Source organism: Oryza sativa, chromosome 3 (genome assembly GCF_034140825.1).
Source record: "Oryza sativa Japonica Group chromosome 3, ASM3414082v1".
Taxonomy (NCBI): Eukaryota; Viridiplantae; Streptophyta; class Magnoliopsida; order Poales; family Poaceae; genus Oryza; species Oryza sativa.
The window spans coordinates 7,322,813-7,350,385 of NC_089037.1; the positions used below are offsets into that span (position 1 = coordinate 7,322,813).

The 27,573-nt window shown below is 44.9% G+C and overlaps 4 protein-coding genes and 1 long non-coding RNA gene across 6 annotated transcripts; 2 read left to right on the forward strand and 3 right to left on the reverse strand.

The window, feature by feature from the left end:
* Positions 1-310: 310 nt before the first annotated feature.
* Positions 311-3,064, forward strand: LOC4332189 (uncharacterized). 2 transcript variants are annotated; one of them, XR_001544692.3, is made up of 3 exons: positions 311-897; positions 2,103-2,161; positions 2,715-3,064. XR_001544692.3 is itself a non-coding variant. In XM_015776330.3 (2 exons), the coding sequence occupies exon 1, from the start codon at positions 347-349 to the stop codon at positions 887-889; it is 543 nt and encodes a 180-aa protein (XP_015631816.2). In that variant the 5' UTR covers positions 311-346; the 3' UTR covers positions 890-897; positions 2,715-3,064. The 2 variants fall into 2 exon arrangements, 1 of the variants encoding a protein (XP_015631816.2); XM_015776330.3 differs by lacking the exon at positions 2,103-2,161.
* A 964-nt stretch (positions 3,065-4,028) lies between these two features.
* LOC4332190 (65-kDa microtubule-associated protein 6) lies at positions 4,029-9,929 on the reverse strand. The gene is made up of 11 exons (XM_015776329.3): positions 9,474-9,929; positions 7,956-8,159; positions 6,948-7,205; positions 6,321-6,536; positions 6,080-6,235; positions 5,842-6,001; positions 5,604-5,755; positions 5,387-5,474; positions 5,060-5,133; positions 4,897-4,971; positions 4,029-4,802 (listed from the first exon to the last, which is right to left on the reverse strand). The coding sequence occupies exons 1-11, from the start codon at positions 9,570-9,572 to the stop codon at positions 4,452-4,454; spliced, it is 1,833 nt and encodes a 610-aa protein (XP_015631815.1). The 5' UTR covers positions 9,573-9,929; the 3' UTR covers positions 4,029-4,451.
* A 6,476-nt stretch (positions 9,930-16,405) lies between these two features.
* LOC9271521 (cyclin-J18-like) lies at positions 16,406-18,898 on the reverse strand. Its single transcript, XM_015777778.3, has 9 exons — positions 18,724-18,898; positions 18,553-18,629; positions 18,349-18,466; positions 18,150-18,248; positions 18,053-18,070; positions 17,847-17,917; positions 17,040-17,166; positions 16,893-16,953; positions 16,406-16,744 (listed from the first exon to the last, which is right to left on the reverse strand). Exons 1-9 carry the CDS (start codon positions 18,817-18,819, stop codon positions 16,626-16,628), a joined length of 786 nt encoding a protein of 261 aa, XP_015633264.1. The 5' UTR covers positions 18,820-18,898; the 3' UTR covers positions 16,406-16,625.
* Positions 18,052-27,131, forward strand: LOC112938300 (uncharacterized). Its single transcript, XR_003241434.2, has 3 exons — positions 18,052-18,256; positions 18,343-21,895; positions 26,908-27,131. It is a non-coding gene; the product is annotated as an uncharacterized lncRNA (long non-coding RNA).
* LOC9267393 (uncharacterized) lies at positions 19,370-21,166 on the reverse strand. The gene is made up of 2 exons (XM_015777779.3): positions 20,811-21,166; positions 19,370-20,212 (listed from the first exon to the last, which is right to left on the reverse strand). The coding sequence occupies exon 2, from the start codon at positions 20,191-20,193 to the stop codon at positions 19,480-19,482; it is 714 nt and encodes a 237-aa protein (XP_015633265.1). The 5' UTR covers positions 20,194-20,212; positions 20,811-21,166; the 3' UTR covers positions 19,370-19,479.
* Positions 27,132-27,573: the final 442 nt, after the last annotated feature.

Sequence of the window (27,573 nt, forward strand, 5' to 3'; positions counted from 1 at the left end):
TGAAAGCTGAATAGAAATTGTATTATAGTACAATATAATTGACAATATTATTATATTATAATTATACTGTATTTATATCTGATAATTTTTTATCGATAAATGTCCTAGTCTCCATTCCAAAACAAATTAACTTCTAAAGATTAATTTGAATAAGCATTTATTCATTTAAGTTTGTCTCAAAAGATAAACAAAGGGCGTATATTCAGTAGGTGGAGTACGCCGATGTTACGGCAGTTCGGGAATGTACCCGCAGCTTCTAGAACCCTCCATTCTCCCCACGTATAAGGCCGCGCCCCGCGATCCAAGCAGCAGCAGCCATAGCCCCCGCCAGCTCGCCGCCGCCGCCATGTTCGGCGTCGTCTTCCCGGACCACAGCTTCCCGCTCGACGTCACCGCCTTCGCGCAGGTGGCGCCCAACTCCTGGGCGCTCGACCTCTCCACGCTCTCCCTCGCCGCCGCCCCGCGCTCCGCCGTCGTCTTCCTGCTCCCGGCCGCCGCCGCCGCGCTCCCGCCGGGGAAGGCCGTCGCCGTCTACTTCCAGCCCGCCGCCAACCGCCCCTTCGCGTTCCTCGGCGCGCTCGGCCCGGGCCGCCCCTCCGCGAGCCTCCCGCTCCCGGAGGCCGGCGACGAACCGGAGCCCCCCCTCGGCCCCGCCAAGCTCGGCGTCGCCGTGGAGGACGCGGCGGCGCTCCCTCCGCCCCCCGACGGGCAGCGCGCCGAGCGTGTCGCGCTCCGCGTCGGCGAGAACCTGTTCAACTTCATGCAGTCGTTCTGCGGCGCCGACGGCGGCAAGCTGGTGGTGCCCACGGACATCCTCGACCGGTGGTTCCGCAAGTTCCAGGAGCGGGCCAAGAAGGATCCCTCGTATCTCAAGACATTCGACTTTTGAGAGCGAAGGTACAGAACAGCCTTCCCGGTTTGCATCGATTCTTCCTGTAATCCTGTTTTTTTTTTCTCTTTTTGTTCCCCTTTGGTACCAAATCGTCAATTGCTAATGTAATTAGTAGTTAGTGTTACGATGCTACAGTACAATGCTTGTAACTAATGCTAGTCTTAGTGCAGTAGGACTAAAATTAGTTTTAGATCATGATCTCACATTCTCACAGACGGGGACAATGTTGGAGATTTTATAAGACAATGTAGTGGACTAGTGGTGAACATGGTATACTTTGGGTATGCATGTACCGGTGTATCCTAGAGGCCCAAATTGAATCCTTGTGTAGGCCTTGTTCGGTTATACAAGGATTCAATTCGGGCCGGGAATGACAAGTATAGTAAGAAATTTATGATAGATACAACGAGAGACCGGGATTTATTCCGGGCTGTGAACCAATTTACTCATGATAGGGACAATAAGAAACCGGGAATCAATCCACTAGTCAAGAGGTGTGGAACTAATCCGGATGTTTTGTTGTGCCTAATATGAGTAAATTGGTTCCCGACCCGGAATAAATCCCGGTCTCTTGTTGTACCTATTATAAATTTCTTGTTATACCTATCATTCCCGGCCCAGAACGAATCCTTGTGTAACCGAACAAGGCCTTAGGGGGTGTTTATACAAATGAAGCTGCATTGAACCTTATCTTGTTGGTTTTTGAATTGCCTGTACATCTTACATTTCTTTACTCATCATCGTGTGCTATCTGAATTTTAATCCTGAAAATAGCGACATCGCTGTTTTGAGAATGGCCAGGACACGTTAGAATTGCAGTTGTTAATATAGGACTTCAGCTGTAATGCTTTATATGATGGGAGAATCCATTCAGTCCATAATTGAACATGAATGTTTTTTTGGGTTAAGTTCTAGATACTCTGTGTTTATCATATTATACTGTTTGTTTATGTGCTGGTGATTCTGATTTAATGTTTACATATCAGTTTGGCAATATCATTTTCACCTTTGAAACTACCAGCTTCTGCTCGTATTTTGATTCATCTGTTCATGATCTTTTCCTACGTTTTTGGATACAGATATCAGATGCAAACTAAGTTCTTAGGTGTGATTTTTGTTTCAGTTCTTGTTTGTGTCAGACCAAAGAATCAATGAGTCAAAACTAAATTTTGTTTTAACTGTCTTTTTTTTTTTTTGGTGGAGCCAATAGATCAGTAGACATTGAAAGGTTTAGCCTTCGCTGGTGTGCTGTTGCTCCCCTTTTCTTGGGTATGTTTTGCCTGCCTTTAGTTTTTGTAATAGCTTATTATGGGTTTATGTAGTCTTTTTTGTTGCAAGAAATTTGTCTTCTTTGTTGCCCAAAACATACCCAAGCATGAAGTACTGTCAAGGAAACAATTTTATGCGGCGTTTCGATTTTTACGTTGTGATCACCGATCAAGCATTCTCTTATTAGTTATTACATCTTCCTGCGTTGATAAGAGGCAAGCCAGTAATTGAGTACTAAAAAAATCAGTAGCATGGCTGAAATTCCCAGCTGGAGTTCTAGTTTATAAACTGTTTGTTATTGTTGTCTGAAAGTAGATGGCTTTGAAAGAACTGTGTTTGTGTTTCGGACAGCCATTTCCTAGTATAAATATGAAGATGTGCACCACTAAACACAAATTACGAACCTTAACAGAGATCGAAATATTAGTACCACTGTTCTGCAGAACTATTGCGACGAGCAACTAGCCTATGTCTTCTATTTTCTTTTGTTAATGGTCTACTTTTGTGCATAATGCACACGCTAATTAATTTCGCATGGGCATATCTTTTTCAGGTTATTTTGCAGTTCATTGCAAACTGCATGTCGGCAGAAAGGGTTGGTTAGTAGAGTTTTGTATTTGTAGACCATCTATCAGTTCTGTATTTCTAGACAGAAATTAACTTGTCATTCAGGGACTGGATTCAATCATGGTTGCCAGTTTTTTTTTTCTTTTTTTTTCTGTACTTCTAGTACTCCTAGAGAAGTGGTACCAAAAGCCAGAACCACAAGAAGGTACTTGCGTCAAAAGATGAAATCGTGTTGCCAAACTGTACAGTAATACAATTGAACTTTGCTACTGCGTGTCAACTTTATCTTGGAGTTGCCGTTTCATGCTAAGAAAGGGGTAATTCTCAAGTTGTTTACTGTTCTGCTGTTCACTGGCGTTTTAGCTACTACACAGGCTTGTTCTTTACACATGTCAGGCCTCCCTATATCTTTGGAAGACCAAAATGCAGCAAGGGTGTTGTAAAATGTACTCCCTCCGTCAGCAAAAGGTAATTTGCTTCTTTCTGGTCCAAAATAGGGGTGCTGGCCAAATATTTCCTCAGTTGAAGACTATCAGAGCTTCTATCGCAATGAAAGATTATCAGAGCTTCTATCTCCTCTGCTTTTTGGAGGATTTGGAATCACAAAAACAACGTTATCTTCAATAATCAACCACCATCAGGTGCGTGAATTTTACATCAAAGAAGCAGATGGACCGGCCCTAGATGGGTGGAAGGCTGTCTTCTCAATTGCTATTTCTTCGGGCTCCTCCCATGTTTAATTCTGTTTCTTTCTCTTTATTATGTACTAGTATGCTCCCTCCTTGTTTTCTTCTTTCCTGTATTTTAATTACCCGTTGTAAGCGACTTGGTTACTCCATTAGGAGGAGCTTATATCAATATAATTCAATATTCGCCCAAATCTTCAGTCCTTGACCAACAGTTTTGATCCCACAATTGCAGCAGCAATTGGTAACAAGTCCACTTGCTTCTACTGCATTGCTTAGCCCACTTGTTAGGTTTGTAACATATAGTTTTATTTCTTACCGATAATCAAGTACTCCATCCGTTTCACAATGTAAGACTTTCTAACATTATCCACATACATATAGATAATAAATCTAAACACACATATGTCTAGATTCATTAACATCTAAATGTATGTGGGCAATATTAGAAAGTCTTACATTGTGAAACGAAGGGAGTAGATAAGTATGAAGTATGAACTAAATGGTAGTAAAACATATGCGACCTTTGAGTTACCTTCCTGAATGAAGTATGAACTACGATTTCCATAGCAGTACAGCACACAAATCAAAGGCCTCAGGTTGAGTCTGCAGGATGAAATTACACAGCACCTTTGGATTGCAAATCAACACCAACTCCTTTTCACATGCAAAACAATGACTAAATACAAAACTCAAAGAATACCAAGAAAACGAATATAATGCACAACTTAGGCATGCTTCCTAACCAACCCACTGATCAATCGACGTAATTTAGGTACAACAGCACCGCAGATGTTAGGTCATATATCTACAGGCAAATCTTATCTAAATCCTGTCACAACCTGTCGTCACTCATTAGCAATGTCAACCAGTTAACACACAATGGCCCAATGTCGTGGATAGTCTTCACTACCATCCTTCTTGCTGAGAAGTCTCTCATCCCTAACCAGAAATGCAGCATTTGGAAATCAGGATTATCAGAACCTCAAAAGATCAACTGTGACATTCTCGAAAATGTCCAATCGAACGATGGGATCTCAGTGCAAAACCAAAGGAGAATCAGGTTCTGAGCCGCTGATGGAGGCAAAGGATGACATACTATCCTCCTTCGAAACCGTTGAGAAGTTCAGTGGTGCAGCAGCCAGCCTCCTGTTCTCTTTGAAGTAATTATTGTACCGTCCAGAATATGAGCGTGGAGTTAGAAGCTCAGGAGTGGCACTGCCTGCAGAAACTCTACGGGGCACCGGGGTCATGAACCCAGCTCCATTTCCATTCGGGTGATGGCTGCTCGTCCTCCTATTAAAGCTGCTTGTCTTTTTTGGACTAGGTTTGGAGCCGAAAATCAACTCTTTCTCCTTAAGCAATAAGCTTTGCAGTTTCTTCTGGTCCTGTAGTAAGAATTATCAACACATCCAAATAGTGAGGAGTCAACTCTTGTGGTCGTAATGCCAAAAGGAACACATGATGCGGTACAATTCATACCCGGTGTCGTCTCTTGTCTTCTTCCTTTTGTACCCTTCTGAGTTTTTGCTCCTCCAAAATGGCAACAAGACGGGCCTTCACATGCAAATTCAATTTATGTAATTCAATGGAACATAGTGTACTGTAATGATGATAAATATGGTAGACCAGCTCTACGACTTACTCCATCATATAAAAATGGCACACTTCTTTCATCCTCCCACGCAAATGTTTTAGCTATCAAGTTGTCAATCATTGCTGCACAGAAAGTATAGCTTCTAATCATTTTATGTATCAAATATGCGAGTGACTATAGATGGATCTATATCAGAAGCAGCAAGTAGACCGAGCTTGTGAATCAGGAAATGCTTAGTGATTACTGTTAGGAGTACATCATTGTCTAATAAGGTTATACCTATATCAGAACCATTAGCCCAGTTCAACCAATATTTTAGCAGAATGCAACACAGTGTTCAACTGACATACCAGCAGACATGGAAACAAAACTCACATGGTATTTTTTGAACAAGTATCCTTGCCTTCTCTGCACGCTTGAGATTTATATGGGCACCCCTACCAGCACTATACCTGCTACTATCCTGCACAAGGACACACAAAAAAAAAACCCTTAAAGATCTTAACTAAATCATAGAAGAGATGTGAAATATATGTTGTCAACCAAGGCCTATATGAATATTCAGAATAATTAAAACAAAAATGAATCGTACTTGGTTATATTCCTCAAGCCAAGTTTCTTCATCACAAGCTGATAGCCATCTGTCTACTTTCTCCATGATATCTTTCCTGGTTAGGGACTCCTCCCTCGCTTTTGCTATTTGTGTTTCAATGCTGGAAAGAAGTTCACAAGGATCCACTAGACCTGAATATGAAATTATTTTAGAACATTTAAGATATTCCTCAGCAGCAATTTTCAATTGTAAGCAAGAGAGAATATCAGTAGTATACCAGAATCAATCAATGCGGTTATCTTCTCAGGTGCTGTGCTCATATCAGGCTCCATATGCGCATTACTGCAGATATCTTCTAGCTCTAACCTTTTCTTAAGAACAAGCTCCTTCATTCTACTTGCCTTTTGTTTAGTTAGTCTCTCAACTTCCTCTTCTGTCTGTATTCAAATAATTATGTTAATAAGTCCAAATTACAGCTTGTAAAGAAACAAGTATCTCACAGATAGTAGCCGAACCTCCTGAATTGTCTCCAGCGACAGGACACTAGATGAAGTGATCTCTTCCTCAGTAGATCCAAGAACAGCAGCTACTCTGGTGAAATGTCTCCTCTCTTGTTCAGTTGACTCCATCAAATTCCATAACTTGTGGAGCTTTCCGACGATTTCTTGCAACTGAACAAAATTTCCAAATAGTTAGAAAAGCTATAAAATGAAATTGAGACACCTCTGTACTCTGTAGTTTCCTAAGAGGAATCACCTTCGAAACTCTAGTCCTCTTTTCTGCTTTGAGCTTAAGGATGGTCTCAGTAAGACCTTCAAGAGTGCTATCACTGATATTCGTTGAATTTTCTGAGTTGGCCCCATGTAAACTTGGATGCACATCTTTAACTGTCTTTGCAAAATCCATCCCAAGCACAGAGCATAGGCAGTGCACTTCATCGACGTATATGAAGACCTTCTGAAGGCGATCAGACTGAACAAGGAGGGAATGAAAAAGATTATTGCTTTCACTAATACAACAATATGGCATGGCAAAGTTAGGATTTTAGATAACAAAAATGAAATAACCTATCCTTTGAAATATATAACTAATCTTGTTCTCAGCATGTTGAAAGTGACAGTTTATGGTTGAAACAATAGGTAAACAAAAAAATGGTTGTAGCACGTAAATGCTTAAGGCATACACATATTTTGATATCCACCATTCACTTTATCATCAATATCTAGTCATATGCGACTTTGTGTGAAAATATGTACATTTTGACAAGATACATTTGATTTATTTTTTATTATTATTATTTTGGTGCAACTCATATCCACATGATGGCTGAATGGGTTGAAGCAAGTTGAGCAAAGAACCATTTTAAGTCAAGATCATAGTTACCTTCTCTTTCTGTAAATTGCGAAGCTCCGCTTGAAGATCAGAAAGCCTTCTGGTTGACAAATCATGATTGTCCTTGGAATGATTGACCGGACCATTGTCATGCTGATTATTGTGATCCGAAATTTGTGCTTTTATCTTCTCGATTTGAGATTGGACAAGTGAGAATTGTTTTATTCTTTCTTCTTTCTTTGACCTGAGATCTTCCAGTAGAGGCGTCACTTTGGCAAGTTGCTCTTTCAATGATTGCTTTTCATCCACCTGTAGACGAATATCTCAAATTACTCAGAAATGGAATATACTTATACAGTGATGTCAAATATGTGACAGAGAACCTTTACGATATAACAAAGCATAATAATTCACCTTTTTTTACTTAACTAATGTGACCCTAAACATGCCAAAAGCAATTAACTGTGGCCAATGCATGTAGAAGTTGGGAGTCAAAAGACCAACACCTTTGCTTTTTTTTTCTTTCTAAATGCCATTACCAAATGGAATTTCAAACAAAGTTCACCGTACAGCAAACCATGTTGCATAGTCAACCTCATGTGTAAAAGAAAAGCTAGGCATCATCCAGGTATGCTTAACTTACAGGAATCATATCCAGCGATTCTTCAACCAAGTAGATGGTCCACAATTATAATTCTGGCCAGGAAAGAAAATGGTCCTTTGAACCAAGTTCTACACTAAACTAGTTTCTCAAATGTGCCCATCAGACATGACTATGTACCAACCGAGTGACCCAGCTGTGCATGTTGCAGTGATATGATCCCCATCATTATTTGAACAAAGATGGCCAACCTGCTGAATATGGTATATTCTACGAGGTGTAGCATGACACTAACAATTATTTCATACTTGTTGTACAAGCTACAAGATAACCTACCAATATCTGTAGCTACAGACAAATCAAACCTTATACGCATAAGACACACGATAACATAATCAAGGTCCCTAGGCACAAGGCTTGGAACAAGAGGCAAAAATAGAAGTATGGGCTGAGTATACCTTAAATTTTGGGGTAATTTCACCTATTGAAGCCACTAAAACTTTAAGCTCTGCTTCTTTGGCCATCAATGACTGACGGAGCTGGGATCTCTCAGCATTGGCACTATCAACCTTTCGACGGTACACACGCATGCACTCTGTTTCAAGTTCTAAGAACATGCGATCTTTATCTTCTTCGCGCTCCCCAATCTCAGTCCATATTTGCTAAAATAGAAGTTATGTTAGAATGGAAACAATTGCAAGAATTACATATAAGTTCGTAATATTCAGAGAAAATAAAAATGTGCAGCCACCTGAGCAGCATTAATGGTAGCTACATGTGACATTTTTATTTATTTATTTATTTATTTTTGCATATTTGATGTTTTTATTCATCTAATTGACACATTGGCAAACCGGCAAATGATAAATTGTTATAGACCATGTAATTTCATGCCACAAGGAACAAAAATCTAATACGCAGGCTTTTGATGAAGCAAGCTGACTGCTCAACCACAGACAACAGAGAGAGTAAATGAAACTCAAAATAGGGGTATAGAGCATACAAAATGTAATGTTCATAAGAGAGCTACTAACTTCCCAAAATGTATATAAATGTGTCTTTGCATACCCTAACCAGGCCCCACTTCTCTGGACAGCATTAGTTAGTGGAAATTTAATTTGTTTTTATTTTCTTTCTGCAGAGTTTTTTTTTGGTAAAAATAAGGGGCATAGCATTTCTTTTGAAACAGCAGAGGATTGCACTCTCACTTACAATTCCCAATTTCGAGTACGCCTGATGCTATTAAACTTATATCATTATGCTCACTGACACATTAGCTGAGATAAATACTACTCCTACCAAACGTAATATTTCTGACCCGTGGTACATCAACAGTGGTATAATAAGAGCGCTCCTAACTGAATTTACACAAGCAGTACTACTCCAAGTTCTTCAGCTCCAAATTCAGACTTTAGTAAAAAGAAAAAGTAAAGTAAATCGTCGCATCTGCTTTGCTTCCCGAGAAACATAGTAGAGACCCGGAATTTCCATAAAAGAAAAACATAGAAACCAAGAAGAAGCTCGTAGTAAATCAAAAGTGAAACCTTTAAGAATGAAATCTGCAAAGCTGTAGGCAGAAGCAACAAACTCCTGCTGTTATCTAAATCCTAGCATCTGTTCAAAAGAGCGAACTTTTTTGGTAGAGAAAACAGTATGCTTGCAATTCAAGAAAACCAAAGGAGTTGGAACTTTTGAGCATAATTTGGACATATAATGTGTGCTCATCTCGAAAACAATACACAGAATTTACAAAAACACCAGTCCAGCTTGGCTCAAACTGTGCAATTTCATCCAAAACAAGCAACGAAATCCTAGTATTTCTACGATTTAAACGAGCAAACGAATCAAGCAAGAAGTATCCTCTCCTATTCCTTCCAAAGAACACCTTCCATTTCTCCTTAAATCCGTCGTATTCTTGCAGAGAACCAAATCAAATCAAATCAAGGACGCCATGAACAAAGAACCGAATTACGCACCTCGAGCTCGCGCAGCAGCCTGCCGCACGGCGTCTCGAAGCTGACGCTGCTCCTCACCGCCTTGTCCATGCCATACCCGGCCAAGACCATCTCGCCCATCTACTCTCCTTTCCTCTCCCACTCCTCTCTCTCTCTCCCCCCTCCAGGAAGGAGAAAGAGAAAGCGGCTAGAGGCAAAGGATGCACCTATCCAGTGCCTCTTCCTCTCTCTCTTCCGTCTTCTTCCCCCCTCCTCCTCCTCTTGTCTTCTTGGTTTCTTGGTTCTTGGCCCAACGACGACAACAATGGCGCTTCTCGCCGGGGCTGCAGCCAGCAACCCTCTCTCCTACGCTTTCCTCGCAGCAACCCTCGGCTCTAGAGGACTAGAGAGAGAAAGGGAGGGTGGAGACCAGAGAGATGGGCAGCGGTAGTTGCTGGACCATATATGGATCTCACTGAGCACAGTTGGTAGCACAATGGAAAGAAAACGAGGTGATAAGGGTGAAGAAACCGAGAGGTAGGAGACGACCAGAGGGATCTGTTTGTAAAATTCAAGAAACTTTTGGGGTGATTTGGATGAAAAAGGTAGTAACAAACAAATCTCCCATTTTTGCGGTTTGGGGACAAATCTGAAGATCTTGGACTCACACAAGCTTAGTAGAATTTTACAGCATTTGTTTACCTTTTTTATTTCCTGTTTTATTACATAGTAGATCACAATTATATACTACATAAGAAAAGTGTCCCCATCAACTTGTTTCTTTTACAATGTTTCGGTATTCTAAGCGAAGATTTGGCAAATAAATACTAAACACATTATACAGGAATTTGAGAATTTTTTATGTTCCAAATTAGTCCTTTAGGTCATTTAGAATTAAAAATGGCTGGGCTTCATAAATGAATTGCCCCCAAAGAAGGACATTCCCTGAAGAAAACTGATAAATGACAGGTACATAATTAAATGACAGCATTGTTGCCTGTTCTGAAGCGCGCCAGATTGTGTGAAGCAAGAACCACCCGGATTTTTGTGTGATTAATGTACACATAAGTAGGAAAGGTAGGTACAGTTAACCACAAGGTTTTTCATGCCATTTACTGCACAAGTAAAAAATTATAGAAGAGATGAGGCAAAGATATTCTGCTGATCTACTCCAGAGTGAAAAAACAAAATTATCTAGGAATAACAAGGTGATCTTCTCTAAGAATTCACATCTACAGGAAGTTTTGGCACCTCGGATGTTAGCCCTTCACCAAATACAAGAGGTTAGGCTAAAAACCATGTAAAATGCACCACAGTTAGATTCCACCATTTTAATTAGATGGGGACTTTTGTTGCGATGTAGATTGCAACAGGTCACTCTTGGACCCAATCAATAGTGTAGATCATGTGTGTTGCACAATTATAAGATCTAAACCGTACAATTAAATCAGTGCATCACCGCAGTGTCGCCATGATTTAAATGCAGGAATTTTCTCAGTTCCTGATAAGAGCATTAGAGTTCAAAAAAAATATTAGGCTGTTTTATTTTTATTTTATGCAGAAACTGACCTGAATGTTTATCCCCATTGACAGTTTGTGCCGACCATTAGGCAATATACAGACAGAGTTGACTAGAATTATATGGATGCTTGTAAACGAAATGATCAAATGAATCTGAAGTTCTGAACCTACATGCATCATCCACATGTACAGTGTGACGAGACATGCCCCATGTGATGCTGAGGTCAACCTCAATAGATTAGCAAAAGCTATGGGATTTAGAAGTAAGTAGTGTGATCTAAACAATGTACTGGATCTAGGCTCACCTGCCCTTTCTGTCCTGATTTAATTGGAGGAAGCTTCTCTCAAACTGTCGGATTTGAGTGTTACCTGCAATGCTTTCTTATGAAGATCCTGCACTTCGCACATATTGATTGCTCTAATAGCTCTGGTCTCAGTACTAGTACTGTACTATGCTACTTCAGATTCTAGATTTTCCTTGTAATTTTTGTCTCTTTTTCGTCCACTTAGCTATGATGGGTCTATGAGAAGCATTTGACAGTTGCATCTTCTCTCAGAATCAAAAGTTCTCTAACGGCCTAACTTTTAATTAAGATTATAAGAGTTGGAATCTAGATGATGAATTAGAAGCCATAAATTGATTTTTTTTCAGCTTCTTCAGATTCTCATCAGTTAGATTCTCATCAGCTGCTTCTTATAATCTAAAACTCCCTAAACAAATCCTTTATTTTCTTCTTAAGAAAGGATTGCCAATTTGGCATGTGTTGTCTACGGCAGAGAGGTGAGCAGTCTCTCTGCCAAGAAGGAATTCAGACATTTCTTCTCATGGTCCATTGCTTCGACATTAATCTCTGCAATGGTACACCATCGCTGTCTCCTCTAGTTTGGTCAAACAAACCTACTTCCTCTATTCTAAAATATAACAATCTAAAATAAGATAAGACACATCATAAACTATAAATCTGGACATAATAGTGGATCTCATCCCATACTAGATTACTATATTTTGGAACGGATGTAGTAATGCAGAACTGATATAGGAGTATCCAAGTGCCACTAGTAGTACTATCCTGTCACAACTCACAATTCACACATGCTTATTTCATGCAGTTTCCCCCTTTTTTTTAACTTTGCTGTTTCTCTGGAGCTAGTGTTCGTCTGTATCGCAGACTCCCAGTTTGTGTTTGACTGCAAAAATCCATGAACCCCCCCAACTTCTCAACCTCTAGGAAAGAGAGAGCAGAATATAAGGTGTGTTATGATTGTTTATGTTGTGATCTTGTGATCTTTCAGTTGTACAGATGGACAAGGAGCGAAAGGACAAATGTATCATCTGCCGTGCTTGATGCTCCCTTGCGTCTTCGGTTGAGGGAGCAATTAGCAAATAATACAATACCTTCAGATAGTGATTAACACGCGTAGGACAAAACTGTACTCCTCTGAGCCTGAAGAGTTATTCCATGGCAAACATGAACGGTCATTTTGTACCTTTGAGTTAATCTGTGTGTGTGTGTTTGACGTCTTCCTGTCCACCTGTACATTGGTCGGCACGGCCTGCAGGAAAGGTTACGCTGCACTTTCTTGTGCACATACAATTATACAAACTTCATAAATTTCTTTTCTTTCAGAAGGAATTTTTCATGTCTGAACATGAATGTGATTTTGTGTACATCTAATCAGGGTTCTATATTTCGGAATAAAATATATTTCGGGGGTTAACGATAGAAGAAAAATTTCAGAAATCATGGAAATTTCAGACAAAAAAAATTAAAATTTGAATAATTTTGTCTTATTTTTGAAAATTTCAACCAAAATAATTTCCTATCTGGAACCTAAATTCCTGAAAAATTTCCGGAAATTTTGGAAATCGCAAAATGAAATATTGAAGCCTACATCTGATCAGTTGATCAATCTGGAACATTATATATATTGCCAGAGCATCAAACCTTTTTGCACATATGTTTGTGACTATTAATAAATACACATCAATACATTCATGCCCTCTTCACTTTTGGTACATGTTGAAGAAATGGAGCAAGATTGCCATCGCCTCAATCGGTTGGTGGTGCAACAGAAAGGATGAAACAGATGACACGTATGGTTTTCCAGTGAAGTATCTATGTGGATGAAGTGCAGGGGAAGGCAAAATTCAGCTCCAGCCTACACATCATTCGGAAGTTGGCCAAAAATTTGAGTAACAAACAACCCGCTTTGGTTTGTCCCCAATTCCAACCATTTTGAGATCAGGAAATGCTATCATTACTGGTGTAATCTGGGGCCCCTCAGGCCAATCAGTCCAAATTAAAGTAAATCAAATACCCCCAATCATTTGATTTGGTTGCTTAACAAATGATCATATCATTATCTTCCCGGGGGGCCTATCATGTCCACAATTCCAACCTAATTACCTCAAAAGTTTTTCTTTAGTTGTGGGCTTGTGGGCATGGAATATATATAGCTAGCTTTTCTTGCAAATTTTGGAGCCAATTATCTTAAGACTGTAGATGTCATTTTTTTTAGGTCGCACTCTTAGTAGTGAGTAGACCTTGTGTCACTGTCTGCATGCTACTTGCCAAAATGCATGCCACACATTGGTAATGCACTAATACTAGTATATGCATGCAGTTTACGCTAGGAGAAATACAGATGAGCAGAGAAAAAGAAAGAAATGTGACCCTCTACCAGCTTCAGATACACCTTTCACATCGCCAGCTGTAGTTAGTTCATGGAATTATCATCAAGCCAATGAGAAAGCACTGAACAAAATACCTTCTTTTTTTAAAAAAAAAGGAACTGGACAAAAATCAAATGTCTACGTATGTAAGTATCTGTCTGCACATTGACAATGATTAGTACATAATTTGGACAGTTCAGATCAATTTGGATATTGCAGTTACAATCCTTCCTCTCTCTTTTTTTTTGGGTTTGCATAGTCAATCATTAGACAATCATTTGTCTGTGGGTATGTGTATATATATAGATGGTGATCAATTATTTATTTCAGGTGTTTAAAGTAAGAACCTGAGGCTATCTAACACATGCAGAAGCAATTCATGTTCATCAGTAAATAATATCTGTTTCTTTTCCCAAATACATGCATGAAATGGGTAGTTAGTTACAGGCTACGTATGTGGGCTAAGTTGCTTGCATTGCAATACATGCAGCAAGGGAGCATCTCAACACCCTAGCTATCTACAGAACCAAATATATGTAGTTGCAAGCACTTTGCTTAAAACAATTAAAGTTCCCTTTCCTTTAAAATTTTCTCCTCTGTAACTCACCATTTTCCCTACCTTCTACAGAAAAGAACTGAATATTGCAACACCACAGAGTAGTACACCACCCATACTAGAACTGAAGAGGTGACAGTGAAAAAATTATGCCTTTTTTTGAGAGGAAGAAAAAACTCTGCATAACTGGTGAGATTAAAAATGCTTTTTATCCAAAAAAGTTCTTAACCTTCATATTAGTTAAAAAGAAAAGTTGGGGAGGGAATAATACATGACTAGGAAAAGGCCATACTGTGTAATATCCCTCGTCAAACGTAAAAATTTGTTTTTTTAAAGAAAATTGATTAAAACCAGTCCTCTACACCATAAAATTTCGATAAGTAAGAAACTAAAGACTCCACAACGGAAGCTAACAATATACAAGGCTCTATCAGAAACAATCAAATCATGGGACTCATGGGATTCTGCTTAGTTTAAAATGTACACTAGTCAATGCTTCAAAAGTTAAACAATGTAACAAGCCAACAACTTACAAAGGCGACAAATAATCCCGCCGGTGGTTTAGTTTACTTTACTGATACCTTCCAAGCTAACATGAACTGATTTTTGGTCATCATTAAGCCTATATAAACATATCAAATCCTACGCACTAGGTCGTTAATCATGATGGCTTGCTCTTCCTGTAAACATAAAAGGGCACTCTAATATTAGAAAATTGAGTCCACGAAATGGACCAGCCTCCAGGCAGACACTAAACAAAAAACTAAATCGTTTCGTTTGACTAAAAATGAGATAAAAATTGGCATGAAAATCCCATGTCTGAAACTGCTCTAATTAAAAAGATATAAGCACAAAGTAGAGAGGGACGCAGGAGCTACAAAAGCATACACGTGTGGCCCATCTTGCCGAGCTGCCGGACTTCTGAATTTTCAGGTGATACATCTTAATCTGACGACAAGAATCGTCGCTTTGGAAGCTCTTTTTCTCCTCTTTTCTAGTTCAGAGAGATTTTCTGACGAAGTGCCCTGGTTTTTCCTTCTGTTTTTTTAGTTCAGAGAGATTTCTGACGGAGTGCCCTGGTTGGTGGTGATCCTGGTTTAAGGATGTTGAAGCATACGCCATCACGGAAGCTCCCGTGCAATGATCTGACAACGCAAAAATGACGTGATTCAGTTGGTTGCAGCATAAATCAATTCGGTTTGATGTAATAGCTGTAAAGGCAAAAAAGATGAAGTTTCAAATGGGGCATAGAGCTATGAACTAATTTTGTTCATCCCATTTCAATATACTTTCTTGGTTTCTGTTTGTCTCTGACAACATGAAGCAAGCTCCAAACATAGTGTTAGTTGAACAATTGTAATTAGAAAGCAAGTTGCATGCTTGGACACTGACTTCACACCAGATGTTCAATGATATATCCCTTAAGCCGTGTTTCTTCATCGGCCGTACAGTACCTGGAGCCGGAAAATGATTGGAAATTGCTTGAGAATTTCAATGTTTATCGTCTAGCTATGGACCAATATATGCCTGATTTGATGATCAATAAACTCGAATACACGTTTGCTTGCTTCTTTTCTCCTCAAGAGAATGTTCGATTATCCAATGGCTTGTTGTAGGATGTAGCAATACTCTCTGATCCTTACTGATCAACGACTCTTGGGACCCCTTGTATGTGTTTTCATTCGCCAATTATCCATCGGATTTTCTTTGAATTAGGAAATCAACAATTATCTTTGATATTATATCTGATCTCAAAGAGAGTTGACGGGTCATCTGTCCCTTGATGCGCTGAACAAAATCCATTTGCGTACCGTCATTGTCATCATCATTATACCATATACCAGTCTAGAATTTTTTAACCATGCATTATATATATCATACAGTTTCATATTTTTGACAAGATATTGCACATTTCAAGGCTGAAAACCAAACTCAAGTTTTCGTTGTTACCACAAACAACAAGTGAAAGGAAATTGATGGTCTCACATAGACATGAGGTGACGTCCATTCGTAATCTCGAGGTACCATCGGCACAGCTGCATCATTCACATAAGCTGAAACATCAGAAGACAATACTTCTGTACATGTTTACAGAATTATCAGTGAGCATTATTCATCAACATATGGCATTAAACGTATTTACAGAATCGATTGGTAAAATAAGGCACTCATAAATATTAGTTACTTCTTAATATCCAATCATGAATTTCAGTTGAATCATCATTACTTCAATTCCCTTGCATTTCTTTAATCTTTGAAAAGCAATTCCCTTGCATTTTCAACATTTTAGTCTCAACAATGTGTCAATGTCGGTCGTCGGGCATAGACGGGCTGCACAACCTTGTACAAACATGTGTAGCAGTACTTACAGTTACATGAGAATAGTGCTTACAACGGCAAAACTGGGACTCATGCTCTACGCATAAAGAATTCACAATAAACCTCAGATATTGAAATCTCTCTCGCCCTTCCCTTTCATTTCATCTGGTTTAAGCACGTGCATTAGAATAGTCAGAACAACCTTCATGATTTCTTCTTCATCATATGATGTCGTAAACGTAACTGCCAAGTGCAGATATTGAACAAGTTAGAAACAAATAACGCTCTTTGCTCAACTAGAGAAGGAAATAACCTAACTAAGCAACGTGCATCTTCTGGACCATACAGGCATACATACATAGATAGAGTAAAATATGCGGCCAAAGCTTACCCCAAGGAAGGATTGGGAACTCCCATCTCTGCTTAGGAACTGATATGGCATATGCAGTAACCTGAAAAGAAATGAGACATCATATAAATCATAATTCAGCAGTCTATACAAAATCTCAGTAACAAAATGCTGCATTAAATAACATACAAGAGCTGAAGCAGCAAGTTGACAGGGAGAGTTAAAAAGCCATGAACTATCTTCAGTCTCATAAAGAATATCCAAAATTTCCATGCAAACATCCATATTTAAAAGATCACCTATTTTGGATATTTCCCTGGCAATAGACAAGAAATTAAGTGATATATCAGTAGAAACTATATGGTTAAGCTTCTCATAGATCAGGAAGTCAAGAAAAAAAAGCAAAAACTGGTAGTTTAATAATGCTGTCCGGCGATGGTAATACTAATACAGGTAAACAGGATTGCTAAAACAAATGATACCCTGGCAGGACAGTCTTTCAAGGGAAAGGAAGACCAATGGGAAGAGTGGATGAAGAAGCAAAAGATTCTTTTTCTTTTGTTTTATTATTCGCTTCCTCAGAACACAAGTGAATCACAAAACTAGTTTTAAATATGATCTGAGATCATCTATACTAACATGACACATTTAAACATTTCTAGTGCAAAATTTTGGCACTAAAAAGTAAGAACTGCTATAAGGAACTAGGCATACACTGATTGTGCTTGGTGAGTAAAATAAATGCAACAGATTATAGTGACCAATCAGTACAGCTGTCTGTTGTGATATACATATAATATAATTCACAAATACATAGATGTGGACAGTGGAAGCCATAAATGTAGACTTAGAAGAGAAGATATGTTCGTCAAGTATTTATTAGTTCCAAATATTCACCCTCAAGTTTTATAACTTGGCCCTGAGGCCTAAAAACGTGGTGCTACTGCTAACTGTCCATTACAAACAATAAAAAAAATATTAAACAATCCAAAGAACCTGAATTGCACGAGAAGCTCCTCTAGGTATGTAAAAGCAATGTTCAAGGACCCAATGTTGTATTCCACTACCTACAGAACCCACAACACGAACAAGAAGGAGATAATCTTTTTAGACAATGGAAGTACAAGAAAATAATAGAAGGGGGAAAAGGAATATAACAATGAAATGGAGCACGCCATGTAGTTGTATATATTTCGCATTACCTCCATGAACACCAGTTCCTGTGGCATTACAGCAAACACCTTTTAGCCACTACAAGAAAACTTTCAAACAAGGAACAACAATGCGTCGATAACTCACAGCATTGGCGAAATCGCGGCAAGTGAAATGCTGGTCGGCGATGATGCGATCACCAAGCGCCTTGAGGCTCTTCACCGACAGCGGCTTCAGCTCGTGAATCTAAACAGGTAACCAAATGAAAAATAAAAAGGAATGTAATTCCACCTCTCATGGCAATAAATCCACACGACGTTTGCTCAACAAATGCTCACAGAATCACCTTGCTGGCGATCCACACGGCAACGAGGGCGAAGAGCTCCAGGTTGCTGTCCCTCAGAGGCTCGAGCAGCCAGGAGGTCACAGCTCGGCCACCCCGTGCGCCACAGAACCCCATCTTCCTGCAGCGACAGCGAGCAAGTTAGTAAAACAATAAGAAACCAATTTAACCCCCACAAAAACCAAGGTCTCAACTTCGCGGGGTCACCTCCGGAGGGAGGGCAGTAGGCGGTCGGCGAAGAAGGAGAGCGCGGTGTACTTGACGACGGGACGGAGGTCGAGCCGCTAGAAAGGAATCGCAGCAGAAGGCGGCATGCGAGGTGAGGTAGCTGTCGAGGGGACCATGCCGGAAGCTGAGGGGGTGGAGGGGAGCCCGTACCGTGGAGGCGTGGAGGAGGAACTCGATGAGGCGGCGGCGGCGGGAGGGGCCAGGCCACGCGCTTGCCGCCGCCTCCACCGCGCGGTCCTCGTCCATGGTGGTGCGCGCCGCGGTGCGGCAGCGAGGAGTTGGGACGCCGGCTAGATTGCCGAAGAGGTGGGGAGAATGGAGGAGCGGCTGCTCAACCAGGCCTCCAGAATTCTTCAACGGCCCACTAACCTCATGCTTTCGGCCTGTTCGGCTCTTGGTGTTGGACCCTGTGAATAGTGTGCTGTTCTATATGAGGAAAACGGAAGGGGATCCTCTCACGTGAAGTCAGATGCCTACATGTCAGTGACATATCACGAAGAAGTTCAAGTCATGTATCCCTTTCCAAGGAAAACGGGTTTGGCTATATGTTTCTTTCGAAGTTGCATTTTCCCGATTTTGCATTTCAATTAGAAACATATGACCTATTTGAGAATTTTTTGGTGACTGCAGTTTTTTCCAAAATCTCAGCTCCCAAAACAATTCATATTACCACTCGGATTCTGAATTGAAAAACAAATTAGAAGCCGGAAATTAAGAAATCAGTTTATTTCATATTTTCACCGGCTGGCTATTAATAATCTCTCTAAACAGAATTACCTACATTCAAGCACAAGAATTATGCGTTGTAAATTTATATACTTTTTAAAAAGAAAAAACAATGTACATTTAATTGTTACACAAAAACCAACATGACAACTCTAGGGATGATAGGATTTGCTTAGTTGATCAATTGTCAAATTCTGAAGAGAAAGACCGCTCAAACTCTGCATCCATGAGGACGCCGGCCATGACATGGACAATGATATCCCGCTCCTTGACGATATCCACGCACTCTGACGGCACGCCGTTGACGACCAGTGCACCGTCCACGTCCCTCCTCCAGGCGGAGATCCTCAGCCCAGACACGGACTCCAGGACAGGCGCCACCGCCACCATCTGCTGCCGGTGGCGCGGCGGTGCCACGTCCGCGGCGCGCAGGCGGCGAGGGACGGCGGAGAAGCCGAGCACACGGGAGACGACGGCGTAGGTGGCGTCATCATCGGCGCCATTCCCGTTGGTAGCGCTGTCGTTGGGGCGTTGCAGCTTGAGGACGCGGCGAAACGACTCCGGCGAGGGCACGAAGACGGTGAAGGCGAGGTTCTTGGGGAGCATGGACACCATCATGTCGCCGAACTCCCCCAGGCTCGCCGTCATGTCGTCGCAGTTGACAGATGGTGGTGGCGAGGAAGACGAGGATCTTCGTCCTGATGACACGACGCTGCTGTCCCGCAACGACGGTGGCGACGAGGAGGGAGCTGAGGTGGAGAGGAGAACGAGGACGAGGAAGAGGAGCGTCGCTGCGAAGGCGCCACCGGCGACGCCGGCATGGAGGTGTCGTTGCCATAGCAGCCGTGGCCTGACCAAGAAAAGTCTCTTCCTTCTCTTCGGCAGCATATTCATCAGTGTGTGTCCTCGCTACCTGTTGATTTGCTGGTCAGGTTATTGGCACGAGGAGATCACGGGAGGGGTCGAGGCAGCCGCCCGGCGATGTGGGCGCAGGAGCACAGCCGCACATGACGGATCCGGCTACCTTGCCTCCAGGGGCGGCCCAGGTTTTTCAACTTGGCTATTCGAAATTGTAAAAGATAGAAAAATTTTTCCAACCCAAGATCTAATAGTTGTATAATATGTAACGGTATAAACATGATTTCATAAAGTCATAAATGGATAGAATTGACCATAAATTGAATGCGTTAAGCATATTAGAGTACAGTACTAAACTATTAATTGACAAAACATATCAAATTTATAGAGCATACAAAACTCTTTAAATTAACCATGGGACCTTTTTTTCTCTTCATGTTTCAAACCTACAAACAACAATATCAAAGAGCAATTGAGCAAAGCAGCACTGGTTCCTAAATCCTAATCTAGATAGTCATTCACATTTCACAAGCTATGAAGCTAAAATAACCAATACACTTCACACAATCACACAATCAGTCAATCACACTCATCAAGCATTCAAGCAATATCCTCATTAGTCAGTTTCAGTTCGACAACTCCTATTTCCTCACCGCTGCTGCGCTGCAGGCCGGAGGACGGGAGGTCGGGAGGAGGGCAGGAGGCGCCGAGGCGGCGTCGGCGGGCGGCGGCACGTGCGCACGGCGCGACGCGGGAGTGCGCGCGGCGGCCGGCGGGCCGCGCCGCCGCGGGCGACGGGGCGGGGGTGACCGGGACGGCGGGACCGGCGACGGCGAGCCGGCGAGGCGCGCAGGCAGCTCAACAGCTGGGCGACGGCGAGGCGCGAGGAGCGCGGGCGGCTGGGCTGGCGCGGCGACGGCGACGGCGACGGCGACGGCGCGTGCGCGTCGGCCTGGGCGGGGCGCCTGGCGACTGGCGGCTGGGGTGGGGAGGGTTGACCGGTTGGGATGGGAAGGGGAGGTGAGGAGAAGAGACAGGGTTAAAAATGTGGGCTTTTATTTGCTATTGGGCTAATAGGCCTGAAATGTTGGGTGGTGGGAGGGTTCAGTTTAGTTTTCTTTTAAGTTTTGAATGGGTATAGGTTTTTTTTTTCCTGTATATACATATACAGAAAACCTAGACAACGATATCCCGATAGTACCTTTTATGAGATACCTTTTATGAGATAGTACATTATACCTGTTGTGGTACCAGCTGTATGATACCTGATACCTATGATACCTATTACCCGGTACCTGTGATACCTAGGACCTAATATATATGATACTCATGTAAGAGAATAATTAATATGCCTTATTCCGTTGTAACGGGATCCCGTTTTATAGCAGCTCTCGTTACAATGGGCCCGCCCCTTATGCCTCCGTTTCCCGATCGAGGGCGCACGCATTGATTTGACAAGGAGGAGACTTACGAGCTAATCAAGCCGGGACAACCACAATCGGCTTGGCACGCCCCGCGCACGGCCCGGTCCAGCCTTATGAACTATTGGGCCTAGAGACAGGCTTACAAGAGGAGATCTCGATCGGGATCGTGCATTCGTTCCGTCCTGCACGATCCGATGGGGGTGGTTTTGCCGTCTTGCCTCCGAGCCGACGCCGTGCGGTGCCAGTAGCTGTCGCCCCTGGTGATCTGCCCGCGACGGACTGGCGGTGGGCCGGTGGCTACGCGCGATGGGAAGGTCCGCAAACTGGCCTCTCTCTATCTTCTCCCGCCGATTTGGCCGGTTTTTTGGGTTATACGTTGTACTTGTACATGTCCGAATAAGGGTAGATGATGCTCCATTAGCAACCTGACGCAAAGCCTGCTTTATACAGTCTCGATTTTTGCCCTGAGTTGGTCACTGATCTTAAGGCTGCGTTCGAGCGCAGGAGAAAGGAAGAAAGATTGTTTCGTTTTCCGTGCGCATGCTTTCCGAACTACTAAACGGTGTGTTTTTTAAAAAAATTTCTATAGGAAAGTTGCTTTAAAAAATCATATTAATCCTTTTTAAAGTTTAAAATAATTAATACTCAATTAATCATATGCTAATGGCTCACCATGTTTTGCGTATCTTCCTAATCTTTTTAATCCCCTTCTCTTCAAACACACCCTCAGGGAAGATAGAGAGGAAATCTCATGGACTGAAAGAAAAGGTCGTCACTGTATACTTCTACAGCCTTAACTAATTAACTTCTAACAGGTGTCCTAACAGCACATTCTGGAATTCATCCTTGCACCCTAGTCACGTATCACCTTTTTCTTTTCTTTTTCAGAAAATCTACAAAACGGAATCCCGTCTAAATGGATAGTTAATAACAACCTACCTATTAGAGTATATGATAGTTAGAGTCATATTATGATAGGATTGATTTGTGTGGAATCATTCCTTATCTCCTTCTTATGTACTCCTATATATACTGGCCCCCTGAGGCTCAATACAATTGATCGTATTCCTCTCTCCCTATACTATCAAACATGATATCAGAGCGGGTGATCTAGTCGCCTCTCTCACGCTTCCGCCGCCATCGCCCCCGGGAGGGTTCTGATCTCCCGGGGGTGGCCACCAATTTTTCTTTTTTTTTCGTTGTCTGCACCGTCACCCGGGAGGAATTGATCTTCTAGGCGGCTGGTTGTCGTCCATCTGCGTTGTTGTTGTCAAGAGGGATCGATCTCGGTCTCCTCGGTCGGCAAAGTTCTTTGTCGCATCAAGCAACTTCAGTAGCAGATCGATCTGGAGTGTGCGGGCCTGCACCATGGACCGTGGTGCAGCTGTCCCCTCCTTCCCATCGTCAGTGTGGCACAGGGTCTGGGGGGGATCCGTCCCTGCCGTCTCCTCCTCCGCCTGGGCCGCAACCGCCTGCACCCACCAGGCCGCCGGTTCACGTCCAACGCTGTCAGCCCGTTGCCTTGCGCCGGCCCCGCCCACACCACAGCACTCTCCTCCTACTACCGCCGGGGGAACGCAGCCCTCTGTTACATCCGTCGGCCTGCCGGCGCTGATGGTCGCCGCTGGCTGCTGCCTCCCCGCAACCGCATTGTCCTCTCCTCTTCCTCATCCGTCTCTTCCTTATCCACTCCCTCCTACAGCATTTTCGTCCAGGACGCCGTCTCCCTCACTCCCCTCTATCTCCCTTTCTCCTCCGCCATGTCCCAAGGGTGTAGCGCCCGTTCCGTCGTGGCGCCTAGCGGGAAAATTATCTCTTAAAAACCCTAATTGCGAAATTTGTTTCTTTGCTTGTTGTCTAGTGTCCGTGCCATCTCAAGATCTCAAATCCCCGATCTATCGTCGAGTTCAATTCCGGATCCAAATCCTTCCAAATCAAATCCCTCCGCAAAAGTCTATTTTGCCTCCCCCGGGGTCGATGGGCCGAATCTCTCTCGGCCCATCTCCCCCTCCCTCCCGGCGCTCTCTCTCTCTCCCTCTCTCCCTCCCCCTCCGCTCTGCCCGCGCGCGTGCGCGTGAGCCGCTCGCGCCGAGCGCCCTCCCTTCCCTTCGCTCTGCCCGCGCGTGCACGAGCGCCGCGCCGAGCGCCCCCACCCCCTCGCTCTCCTTCTCCCCATCCCTGGCGAGCTCCCCGCCCGCGAAGCCGGCCCCCGCGCGCCGTTGTTCGCGCGCGCGCCCGCGGGATTGCCGCCCGTGCCGCGCCGTCTGCGCCGTCTGCGTCACCCGGTCCCGTTGCCCTGCCGCCTGCAGCCGCGCAGCCGCTCGGCTCCGCCGCCAGCGCGCGTGCCCGAGCCGCGCCACTCAAACCGCCGCGCCTCCCGTTGCATCCCGCGCGCGCGTGCCGTGGTGGCCGACCGCCTGGTCGCCGCCGCCGTCACCCTCTGCCGCGCCTGCCCGCGCCTGTCGCCCGTGTCGCCGCTCCGCTCCAAACCGCCCCGCCGTCATCGCCGTCGTCATCACCTCGGCCCCGCCACTCCGCGCGCAAGCCGCCAAGGGACGGAGGCAGAGCCCCTCCTCCCTCTGCCGCGACGCCCCCGCTCCCCTCCTCCTTTTCCCAAAGAAGCAAGGGGCGAGCCCCCTTTCTCTCCCTCCTTTTCCCCTTTTCCTCCCGCCGGCGTCATCCTCCCTCCGCCCTGTCGCCGATTTGGCCGCAAGCGCCGAGCGCCAGCTCGCGCCTTGACCGCCCAAAGTAGGTTTCCAAACCGACATTGCCGCCCTTTAAACCCAGGCGCCCTCCCTTCCTCTTTCCCCCCCAATCCTCCCCGTTTCTCGTCCGCGCCATTGCCGCCGCCTTCCGAGCTCTGTCTCGCCTCCGCCGTTCATCGCCAAGCGCCGGGAGAGCCGGTGCGTTCGTGGACGCGGAAGGGGACTCTGGGCGCTCGTCTTCCTCCTCTTCCCCGGCCCGAGGCCGGAGAGATTACTCCCGCGCCGTCGGCCTCTCGTCACTGCGCCCCACCTCGTCTCGGTAATGCCTCCCTCTGTTCTTCCTCCTCGCTCCATCTCCCCCCTTAGTTTTCGGTAGTAGCACGAGTAGCCTCCCCGTAGCTAGCCGGCGCCGCCCCGACCGTTGCCGCCGCTCGCAGTGTGCTCGCCGCCGTCGCCGCCCGTGCTCCGTAGTACCCGCTCGTCGCCGACCTCGCTCGGCGTAGCTCCGCCCAATCCGACGCTAGCAACGGATTCCCGTAGCTGCGTAGATGCTCTCACCGCCGGGAATTGGCCCCTCGTGACCTCGTCGCCGTTTCCCCCTTTCCTCTCCGCCGGGCGCCGCCGCCGCAATCCGCCGCCGACGGACTCCCTCCGGCGAATCTAAGCCGTTGGCTCGCTCCCTCTCTTTCTCCCTCGTCATCCCGGTGTACGCCCCGTCGCCCCCCATCGTCGCAAGGCGTCCCGGAGAAACCGCCGCCGCCCGCCGTCCATTCGCGGCCGGCGCCTTCGTCTTCCTCCCGCCAGCCCGTGTGGCAGCCACGTAGGCGACACGTCGGCGCCAGCTCGGCCGAGATCGGATCGGGCCGACCCCGGTCAGCCCCTCTCGTGCGCGCGTTCCACCGTGAGCCGTGAGGCTGCGCGAGGGCCCGCCGCATCCGTTCCACCGCGAACCACGCGCGTGCACCGCATCCCTTCCCCGCCCGCGCGCGTGCGCCGCGTGCTCGCTCCGCACGGTGAACCGTGTCATCGACAAGCGGGTCCCACCCGGGACCACGTGTGGTGAGCCCGGTCCACCGGCCCTCTGTCTCCTCCCCTCCCGCGCGCGCGCTTTAGTCTATTTTCCCTCCCTCTTTTCTTTTCTTTTCTTTTCTTTTTCAAAAAGGATTTAATTAAATCCTTTTCCTTTAGACCAAAAATCCAATAATCTTAGAAATTCAATATCTTCCCAACCGTAAATCCGTTTGACTCCGTTCAACTTCCAAAATTCCTCAAATCTCGAGATCTATCTAATGGCACGCTTAGAGGTCATTAATAGGGCTTTATTTTTGATGTTTGTTGAGTTGTCCCGTTTCGCGTGTAGTTTCGGAGCCCGAAGACCCGCAGTGCGAGGATTTCGAGGATCAAGCTCCAGATCTCGAGCAAGGCAAGCCACCTTTGAACATCTTGAGCCTATATTTGAAATTTAATTATGTTGCTTGAAAAATATTATGCATTGATAGGATCGCACTTAATCTGTTGTCCCGTCTGCAAGGCAGATTGGCGGACCTACCTAATTTGTTGCATTTGATCCTTCCTTTGTTAATTGATATATCATGTCCCCTTGTAACCATCTAGTTGCGTCTCGATATTCGTGCACCCTGTGCGAGTATCGACGGACGCCTTCAAACTTAAAATCTGAGTAACAACTTGGGTAAAACTAGGGTTTTACAAAAGACTTGGAAAACCCGACACCTGGGTCGGTGCTTGCGAACTAAATGAATTTCCAAAACCGCGGACCGGGGAACGTACCGGGTGTACGGTTTCCCGCTCTTGCACTTAAGGACCGTTTCCTTGGAATTTCATCCAAACATAAGACAAGTACGACCACATGGGTGAAATGGGACACCCCTGGCTGAGTAACTAGCTTATCAGGGGAGCCTTGATGCCGAGAGACATGTGGATTCGCTGGGGTGGTGTCGGGGAGGACCACTGGGCTTCCTGGCACAGTAGGGTCTGGGACCTAACCTGTTGTTGGTCTGGGACCCCTCTCGTCGGCATATGGTAAACCTGTGTCGGCTTTGGAAATGCCTTGTCATGAAAGCTTGGAGGTCTCCCGACGTGGCTGATTCCCACGGGCTGGGTGATCCGGGTTAGTAATGTCGTGTGGGTAAAGTGTACCCCCCCTCTGCAGAGGTTAACAAACTGTTCGAACAGCCGTGCCCACGGTCATGGGCGGATGTGAGGTGATTCCTAGCGTAGTTTTGTTTGACTACTGCTTGTGAAATTGCTGTTGTGAAAAGGGGTTCGATGTTTGAAAAATCTGCAGCTGACGGGATCAGCTAGGCCCGGGTGGCCGTTTGAAAGTTGTTGGCCCGGGTGGCCGTTTGAAAGTTGTTGGCCGGGTGCCAATCTTGATCAATTCTAAAGACTGATACATTGTACAAACTCCGACCGGACGAGACGCACTGTCTCATCCGTGTCGTTTGAGAAGCACTCACTTAGTTGTTTTCAGAAAGGAGTTCAAATAAAATCAATTGTAAAAACAACAGCCTTTCCTTGAAGCCTGCATTAAACACTTATTTCCCATGGCTTGCTGAGTACTCCCGTACTCACCCTTGCTCTATATAAATAATCCCCCCCAGTTGCTGAAGAAGATGAAGTGGATCCTGCTGATGAGGAGTTCTTCCAGGAGCAAGCCGGCTACGATGAGTTTTAGGGTTTCGGCCTAGTTCCCAAGTCGCGCCTGTGTTGTTTGGTCCAAGTCCTGGCTTCCGCTTCCCTTTTGTAATGCAGTTGTGAGCTCGGGATCTGTCCGCAGCCCAACATGACTGTACCTCTACTCTATAATAAAGAGACATCTGTTGCTGTGATAATCTGTCTTCTTGTGATACCAGCACTGTGTCCTGGGACTGGTATCGATTAACAGGTTAATTTGGAGCGTCACGGGCTAGTTCCGGTCGGTACTAGTTCGGGGCGTGACAAAGGGCTGCGCCGCAGTACGCCGACTCCTGCTCCGGTGCCACGGGGGAGCTCGCCCTCATGGAGGACGCAATCCAGGAGATGGAGTCGGGGGGCTTGACGCCGAAGGAGGGGACGACGTGGACGCCTGCTCCGCGCAACAAGGCGGCCTCCACTTCTTCGCTCACCAGCGAAAGCTTTGCTGCCTCTATCTGAGCACAGGGAGGCGCCTCGCGCTCCCCGCCGTGGAGCTGGGGCGCATCCTCCAGCGCGGGGCCGGGGTTGAGTGGCGAGTGGTGGCCGGCGCAGGTGAGGGGCCCCGTGTGCGGGGGAGGCAAGTCGCCCCGGGC